The sequence below is a fragment of the Galeopterus variegatus genome, unplaced genomic scaffold (genome assembly GCF_000696425.1).
Source record: "Galeopterus variegatus unplaced genomic scaffold, G_variegatus-3.0.2 Scaffold732, whole genome shotgun sequence".
Lineage (NCBI taxonomy): Eukaryota > Metazoa > Chordata > Mammalia > Dermoptera > Cynocephalidae > Galeopterus > Galeopterus variegatus.
In genome coordinates this window covers 416,466-426,069 of record NW_007726843.1, presented here as the reverse complement: position 1 = coordinate 426,069, position 9,604 = coordinate 416,466, and the positions used below count along the sequence as shown (strand labels likewise).

At 39.1% G+C, this 9,604-nt stretch overlaps 1 protein-coding gene across 1 annotated transcript in view; it reads left to right on the top strand.

Moving 5' to 3' along the window:
- Window positions 1-2,063: 2,063 nt before the first annotated feature.
- SLC17A3 (solute carrier family 17 (organic anion transporter), member 3) overlaps window positions 2,064-9,604 on the top strand; it is a 31,463-nt gene continuing 23,922 nt past the window's right edge. Inside the window, exons 1-2 of the mRNA XM_008571872.1 lie at window positions 2,064-2,178; window positions 4,066-4,326. Of these exons, the coding sequence (XP_008570094.1) occupies window positions 2,064-2,178; window positions 4,066-4,326 (376 nt within the window). The remainder of the gene's footprint in view (window positions 2,179-4,065; window positions 4,327-9,604) is intronic.

Genomic DNA, 9,604 nt, shown 5'->3' with positions numbered 1-9,604 from the left:
GATGACATGGAACAGGGCTGAAGACAGCCTCAATGGGCATGTAGTGTGAACAAGATACAGACCTTTATTTTTGTAAGCCATTGAGATTTTCAGTTTATCTGTCACCTCCATGCTGATATACATATCCTCAGCCTTTTCTCTTTTCTCCTCATTCTTTTGTCTTATAGTCAGTGGAGCTCACATCCATTCTCAAAGCAAGAAAATGCTTATGTGTCCTTGTCCAGAAAATGTGTATTATGACCTCATTAGTTGCAAGTGAGGCTTGAAAACTGAATTTTAGCTTTGATTGTCTCTTTTTCTTACTCTCTCTCTTTTTTCTTTTTCTTTTTGTAAATATAGGTGAATGAAAAAGTAAGGATTTTAAAATGGCATTTGGCTCAGCCAACAAATAATGTGCAACATGCCACATTCTAATCTGCTGTTATTCATCTGCACACAATTTTTCCACCATCCTAACTGAAATACAGTTGATACTGCATCATCTTCATTGTCTCTATGATTTTGTCATGCAGTAGTGGGAGCAAAATTATTTCAGTTTTTTGTTATGGTAGTACCCCACTTCAAATACCAGTATCTGAACTAGTCAGAGTAAGCTAGACTAATGGTGCAGCACCCATTACAGTGATTCAGGTGGCAAGCTTCTCCTACTACGTATTTGAATATATCCTTGACAAAATAGTTCTTAGTACATGTGGCCTTGGATGAAATAACCATGTTGAAGTACACCTGTTTCAAGACTTTGTTAAAGAAGATGAAGTAGCTCTCTCTAGGGCATCTCTCTGCTAATCTTTTGAGTTTCGGTGAAAGTTTTCTGAGAGTCCTTTATGGAGATAGCAAACAAATTTTCCTAGAGACATTTATGGAGATAGCAAAACACTTAGAGGAAGACCCAGGCATGGTAGACCCAGCCTCTCACTACTTTGATGTAAAGAGCTGCTGATACCAAGTGGGACTTATTTATAGTTGACATATTCAAATGAGGCATAGGGGCAACCCAGTCTCTGATTAGATGAAAATTAAAGAAGCAATGCATGTAAATGAGCTGCTCAAAGTCCACTCTGATTGGATGGTATTCATACTTGGCATGTCCCATTCAGAAAGCAAAAGGCAACCAGACAGCCTAGTACTTAAGTGTAGCCTGTACCAATAGTACTTTGAAAAAATTCTCCATATAGCCCCCTAATGTTTTGCAGATTTCAACTTCAACCACTTGAACAAGATTGACCTCTTCAATCTAAGTCCATGAGGAACAACACTGGTCCTCTTGGGTCATATATTCAACCACCTATAATCAATTGTTGCTGGAGGCTGCTTTGCTGGGCCAACCCTAACATGAGCAGAAATTATCTGATCTGGGGGAGAAGAGTGATTCTGCAAAACGTGGCACTTGGATTGAGGCACCAATTTCTCCAGGACTGATTGAAAGCCTCAGTAAATTGGAAAAATTAAAAAAAAAAAAAAACAAATTATAGAGGGGTTGGACCAGCACATTAGGAAGCAGAGTTAAACTAAGATACCATATGAGGTTGAGAACATTATGAAGATGGTATTTAAACCTTTAGGAAAAGCTTTAAACATAGAGAGAAATGGTATTTAAAGCCTTTAATAAGAAAGTAAAGGAATAGAAGTTATTGCTTCATAATTGGTACATTAGAGCACATACACACAGTAGTATACAATCTTGGAAACAAAAAACTGCAAAATACCCAGTCATTCATAAAGAGGCTGTTAAAGCTGAGGAAAAATTTACACTTTTTTTCCTCCTGCTGTGTTAACTTACTAGTTGATTGGTTGATTCACAACCAATGAATTATTAGTACAACCAATGAATTATTAGTTAAAAGACACATTAACTAGAACTCTAATCTTAAAAACTAAGGTGGCTCTAAAAATATCTTTGGTTCATGATGTTCAAGTCCTGATAAAAGGGACTCACTGGCAGCCAGTGTACTTGGTGATGGCATCAGTGAACTCAGACATAGCGTGCTTGTCTAGCTCCCCAGGCGGTAGGAAACATACAGACTTTTGAACTGCCTAGAGGTAATGGTCAATTATCTGTTGTGATGGACCAGGTAGGAGTCCTCACCAGTGGTGCACTCAAAAATGCCATTGCAAAAGGAATTGATGATGCACATGGCCGTGATGGTGTGCCTGCTTCAACATCCTACAAGGTTACTAGTTAGTCAGACTGAGTATCTCTCCCACGGCTGAGCTTCTATTTCTCTCGTTTTTCTCTTGATCTTAATTATGGTGGCTTGTTGGAAATTGCCATGATGCAAAGGAATGTCCAAGTTTGCAACAGGAAGGCTGGCCATCCATGGGACAGAAAAGCTCATAGGCCAAATTAAGATGCTAGATTTGCACAGCTGGTTAAGTAAATTTAAAGCCTACAGCCAGAAGCAAGGGGGAAAAGATGAGGTAATTTTACATGCTTAGAATAAGGAGCAAGCAAGATTGAGGTCCATAATACTGAATCCGGGAGTACATAGGGTTCAAGCATCCTGTCTTTCTCTCTCTGCCACATTAAGTTTCCTTGTTGATGGTGTGGTTACAAGGACCAGCACTGAGGTTACAACAAAAGAGTCTACAGATGGAAGGTACCATGAAGGAGGATAATAACACACGCACTATGGGAGAGACATAGGGATGAGTGTATCTGGCCACAGCTGTAGCTCGCTGATTAGCCTGCTGAACAGCCATGGGTTTTATTTATTTCTTTTTTTAATTGACAAATAAAAGTTATATACACTTATGATATATGAAATGATGTTTCGATATATGTATACATTGTAGAATGGCTAAATCACACTAAGTAACATCCATTACCTCACATAAGAGGGTACTTCAAAAAGTTCATGGACAAATAGAATTAAAGGGTAATATAAATCTTTCCATGAACTTTTTGAAGACTTCTCACATATATAGTTTTTGTGTGTGTGTGTGTGATGAGAACACTTAAAATCTCCTCCCAGCAATTTTCAGAATGCTCTTTGTAAGAGTTCAACTTCTTTAGATTCCACATACAAGTGAGATCAAGTGGTATTTACCTTTCTGTGCCTGGCTTATTTTACTTAGCATAATGTCTCCCAGGTTCATCCACGTTGTTGAAATAACAGGATTTCCTCTTTTTTAAGGCTGAATAGTATCGTGTTTTTTTAAACAGAGGACACATGATGACGGAATGGGTGCCCCTACCAGATCACTGAATCAAGACCTCACAAATACTGAGTGTTCCTATGTGTGAAGTGTACCCTGAATATTTAGTGTCTGTTGTATATTTAATATGTCATGAGTACTTTGAGCCCAGATGTCTTATGTCTATTTCAGGCCTCATGAATGTTAGATATCTCTTGGTCCTTCCATTTCTTAATTTATACATGATCGACTTATTAATTACCATCAATACATACCATATCTTATAACTTTCATACATCTACATCCCATTCATTTTCTTGTCTTCCATATAGGAAGTGAATATCTCAAATAATGCAAAAAATACACATTGCACATGGTTTTCTTAGAGCCCTTTCTAGAGATCATAGAACACTTCAAAATCCCAGGCATATCAAAACCAGTTTCTGGTTTCCCTGAGAAGAGAATGGAGACAACGGGAGTCCTGTAGGTACCTGTATTCAAATGAAGTTCTCAGAAACACTGAAGTTTGATTGGATGAAACAAAATGGAAAGAGCGTGTAAAAGTATCTGCCAATTCTACTTTACTTAGATGGGGCACTTTTAAGAATTCATCCAATAAGAATGCTAATTGTAGGCTTCAGCTTTTTTATATAGACACACACATATGTGCGTATATACACACACGTGTATACACACATACGTGTATATATATGTGTATATGCATACACACACGTATACATTTATATGTAAACACACTGTACATCCCTTTTTGGCCTCTCATTTTCGTTTTCTCTTTTGCGTTAGAGGGCGCTGCGTGGCAGATTACGTGTATATATATGTGTATATGCATACACACACGTATACATTTATATGTAAACACACTGTATATCCCTTTTTGGCCTCTCATTTTCGTTTTCTCTTTTGCGTTAGAGGGCGCTGCGTGGCAGATGTCTGGACACGGGAAGCAGGGCTGCAAGGCTCCCGCTAAACCCAAGACGCGCTCTTCCCGGGCGGGCTGCAGTTCCTCGTGCGCCCCGCCGTGTGCATCGCCTGCTCCGCGTGCACCGCCTGCTCCGCAAGGGCAGCTACGCCGAGCCGGCCTGGGCGGCGCCCCCGTGTACCTGGCGGCGAAACTGGAGTACCTGACCCCCGAGGTCCCGCGGCACTTGCAGCTGGCCATCTCAACAAGCTGTTGGGCAAAGTCACCATTGCTCAAGGTGGCGTCCTGCCCAACATCCAGGCCGCGCTGCTGCCCAAGAAGACCCAGAGCCACCACAAAGCCAAGGGCAAGTAACGCCCCCAGTTCCCAGCCCCCAGATAATAAAACCCAGCAGGTGACCCGCTTTTCAGAAAAAAGCGAATGAAACTAAAGACTCTTTAAAGAGCCAGTCACGATTTCAGAGACAACCGTAGACATACTGCACAACAGTATTTCAAAAAGTCTTTCCATTCCTTTCATTTGTTGCTTGGACAGTCTCCTCTTCACTTTGTCTTTTTCAGCGACGCTATGTAACAGCGGTCTCCTTAAAGTTTAGTTTAGCATTGGATTTTCGTGCTAGCTGTAGTTACGTGAGAGACATTTTCGTGTGGTATCCGGGAAAGCACTTTTAAGGCAGTTTTGTTTATCTGGGCTGCTTTATTTGCAGTCGAGTTTCAATGAATTTGTTAATTGTTGACTTCTTTCCTTCTCCAAGCCTATGGAATGTGCTTTAATACTGTATTTGGCATGCTAAGATTGTATTTTGCCTTCAAATATTTTAATATAGAAAGCTATGTATGTCCCAACTAGTTTAAGGTTTTGCTCTGTGGGATGTTAGTTTCCCCAAGAAGTCTCACTCCAGGGTGGTCAGCCAAAATTACGTGAAAAAGCATCACAGGCCAGAGGAGGCACCTACAAGGGTGTCTGCCAGCCACATTTCTGCCAAAATCAGATTCTGCCGAGTCTGTATCTGGAAAATCCAGCAAGATCTATAAGCTGTAGTTTTACGGAGGATACCCTAATCTTCATTTCTAAATGAGCCTGTATCCAGACCATTGGTTTTGACTGATTTGCTTTTGCCTGACACTGACTCTAAGGATAACAGTATCTGGAAAATCCAGCAAGATCTATAAGCTGTAGTTTTACGGAGGATACCCTAATCTTCATTTCTAAATGAGTCTGTATCCAGACCATTGGTTTTGACTGATTTGCTTTTGCCTGACACTGACTCTAAGGATAACAGAATCCTGCCTCTGGAATATTGTTGCAACTGCCAGGAATGAACATTCTGTGCAATGTGATGCTTAGAAGTTTTCATAAATGTTTGTACATGTGGCAGATATTAGTCTAAAACTTGCTTTTGTTAAACCTAGTTCTAAGTGATCTTAATCTTCTTTGGTGGCTACCGTCATCTAACAACCAGCACCTTAGGTCAGTTCCCAGACCGGACTGTGGAACAGAGCCTGACCTAGAGTGGGGAGGGAAGCACACGTACAAACCTTTGACTTCGGAGTCCAGAGGAGAAATTAGTGTATCTGCCCGTTAAACCCATAGAGTAATGACAATGAAGCAACTTTGTGGTTGAGCAATCATTTCAAGGCTGTCCTTTTCGAAAGTCTGAACAAAAGCTTTAAATCTGGGAAACAGAGGCATTATTAATAGAAATAAAATATATAAAACACGTGCAGTAGAGAGAATTTCAGCCCTTTTGGAGTATGACCTACAGCAAGAAATACATGTTTTTAAAATGTACTGCAATATTTATCTATGTGTTTATTATATATATGCCTGTGCTTCAGAAATCAAAAGTTTCTCAAAACAATCCTTACTCTCACTAAGTGGGATTCACTATCTATTCCATTCTATTTTAGCCTAGTCCATTTTGGTTAGAAAACCACGCTGTCAAATATGGTTTTAAAAGCTCACGAGAAGGGTATTCTAACCTATTATATTCTTTTTTCTTTTCTGAAGTCCCAAGCCTTTGTCTGTTATTTTATTTCTGTTTGGAGAACTTCATTTAGCCAGTCTTTAAATAGATAGAGCTCCTAGCAACAATATTGCCACGGACTGAACTGTGTCCCACCTCCAAATTCATGGGTTGAAGCCCCAACCCCCAGTGTGATGGTATTTGGAGGTGGGGCCTTTGGGAGGTAATTTGGTTTAGATGAGGTTATCATGGGCCCTTGTGATGGAATTAGTGCCTATCTTACTCCATTTTCTGTTGCTATGGCTGAATACCATAGACTGGGTAATTTATACAAAAAAAAAATTATTTCTTGCAGTTCTGGAGAGTGGGAAGTCCAGAGGCATGGAACTGGAATCTGTGCTGCATCTGGTGAGGGCCTTTATCTGTGTCATAACGTAGTGGAAGGCATTCCATGGTGAGAGAGCAAGAGTGTGCCAGCCAGGTCTATCTTCTTCTTCTTATAAAGCCACCAGTCTCATAGTGGGTATCCCACCCTGATGAACTTATCTTATCCTAGTTACCTCCCGAAGGCCCCACCTCCAATGGACATGTGAATTTGAGGATTAGGTTTCCAACACGTGAAATTTGGGGGACATATTCAAACCATAGCAATGACCTTACCAGAAGAGATTCCAGAGAGCTTACCTCCCACACCCCTCAGTCTTCCCCCGCCATGTGAGGACACAGCAAGAAGGCAGTCATCTGTAAGCCAGGAAGAGAGCCCTTACCAGGGAACCAAATTGGCTGGCACTTTGATCTTGGACTTCCTACCCTCTAGAACTGTGAGAATTTAAATTCCTGTTGTTTAAGCCAAAAACAAAACAAAACAAGACAAAAATGCTGTTCATGAGGCCCTAAATTGATTTTACAAGAGAGCAGTGAACTGTAGCTTGAAAAACATTGGGATGATAGAAGTGACCAATCAGGGTACTTGACATGGCACCCGTAAGACCACAGCGATTGGTTCAAAGGGTAATAAAGTATTCTGGGCTGAACCAATAAGAGCCTTCCTGGGATCTTCAGACCTGGAGTTTGAACACAGCTGCTTTTTCTTCTCTTTTATCGATAGGAAGAATGAGACTCCAGAACTGCCAGCAAACATGTTTTTGCCTCTTGGAAAAGATTAAGAGAAGGGAGGGAAAGTGCAAAAGGACAGCTGAGAAGAAAGTTTGAGGTTTAGATTTGTTTGGGGCAGGGGAAGTTTAATTCTAGTCTCTGTGTTCTCTAGAATTGTGCTTGCACTTATCTTCTGTGACTTACCTCAATTTCCTCTTTTCTTTTTCTTCCAAAGCCATTTTAGTTAGCCTCCTGTCACTTGCACACATAGGTGTCTGACGAAGAGAAGACACAATTAATTGAGCACAATAAAAACTCAGTCTTGCTAATGCAATGGCCAATAAATTGATTTGGCCTCTAATCCTCCTTTGTAGCAACAGTGGAAGTCAAAAGTCTTGTTCCTCATCCTGATTTAGCACCAAGAGAAAAATAAGAATTTGAGTGGGAGAGAGAGGAATCAAAAGGAACTGAGCCAAATCAGAAGCTTTAATATAAATGTTGGAATCTGGAAAGAAACCAAGTCAAGCCTGAGGCAAACTTGTCATCTTCCTAAAGGTAGCAGAGGATAAGAGAAATTACCCTCTGCATTTTTCTCCAAGTTAAGATTTGACATCTAACTATACTTTAAGTGATCGACATCGTCACTGGGGGCTAAGAAACAAAAATGCTTCAGATAAGAGTAAGGTGCCCCCGGGTTCAAAATGCCAGCACCTCATACACCTGGCCCAGCAGCACGACCAACCTTCATCCTCTTATCTCAGGAGAGGCTCTTGGAATCAGAAAGTTTATTAGCTCACATTTAAGTAGTAATTCACATTTAAGTTGCAGAAATATACTCTTCTATTTGGCAATTCAGTACCATCAACATAAACCAATAGACAAGCACAATTCAACATTCTCAAAGATAGAGCACCAAAGTGAACAGAAAAACTAGACCCCCCCAAACAAAATATGAGTATTAATATAAATACTTATAATAAATAAATAAATGGAGAAATGTACCATCAACATAAACCAATAGACAAGCACAATTCAACATTCTCAAAGATAGAGCACCAAAGTGAACAGAAAAACTAGACCCCCCAAACAAAATATGAGTATTAATATAAATACTTATAATAAATAAATAAATGGAGAAATATTTGCTGATATACTTAAAATAAGAATTGGACACATGAAAAAGAAAGTTTTCTTAGAAATGATAAATATCCCCAGAATTGAAAAAGAAGAAAGGGGAAAAAAAAAAAAAAGGAAAAAAGAAATGAAAGAGGAATAAAGGAAGGGAGGGAGAGAGGGAGGAAGAAAACCAACAGCTCGAGATCAGAGTAGTGCCAAAATATGTAAAGAGAAGGAAAATAGAAGGGAAAATTTGAGGGAAATTGAAGTTACTTTTAATGTTTGTCTAACAGATGGGGTGGTCTGGAGAGTAAGAGGATGGACACGGCAGCCAGACTTCCTGGGTGGTTGGATTCCTGACTCCATATCTTACTAGCAAGTTCCTTAACCTCTTTGTAACGTGGGCATTACTACCAGTACCTACCAGAGAAGTTTGCTGTGAGAAGTAAGGATGTTGTTATACATAAAGTGCTCAGAACAGAGCCCAGAGCACATTTGCTGTTAAATAATTTGTATCAAAAGGAGTTCCTGAAAAGAGGGAGGGAGGCTGAGTAGAAGAATAATTGGAAAGGAAGAAATAACCACCATCTTTATTTGAGGATGTATTTATCTAGTCAAGTTCTATGGAGAACCATGTTGGAATATTAGTTGGAATTGCATTAAATCTGTGGGCTAGACTGGAGAGACTTGAGATTTTTACATTTTTGAATGTTCTGTTTATGAAAATATTTTCTCTCTTTATTTAGTTCTACTTTAATACCTTACAGTAAAGTTTTACACTTTTCTACATACCGATCTTCCACATTTTTTGTTAGACTTATTTCTAGGTCGTATTTTTTTGTTGCTATTGTGAATTGTGTCTTTTTATAATATCATTTTTTGTTTGGAGCTGATTAATTAAAATGTAATCGGCCCTTGAATATCATTTTTACATCTGTCAAACTTGCTAAACTCTTATTAGTAATTTATGTATAGAATTTTTTGCTTTTCTATGTAGACAATCATATCATCTATTGATACTTATAGTTTTACTTCTTCTATTCCATTTGTTTCACAGTTCTTACTTGTGTTATTGTGCAGGTTAGGCCTTCCAATGTAATGGTGAATAGATGTAATAAGCACCTCTCGCATGTCTGATTTTAACAGGAAGATTCATCTTTAAGTGGAATATTTGTTGTAGTTTTTATAGATGCTCTTTATTAAATAACAGAAATTTTGTTTTACTTCCAGTATGTAGGGAATGCTTTCTCTTTTCATTTTTTAAAATGCACGTAGCAATCTACTCTCAATATTTTCTTGTCAAAGATTGCTACCTTCAACTTTTTTTTTTTTTTTTTTTTTTTTTTTTTTTT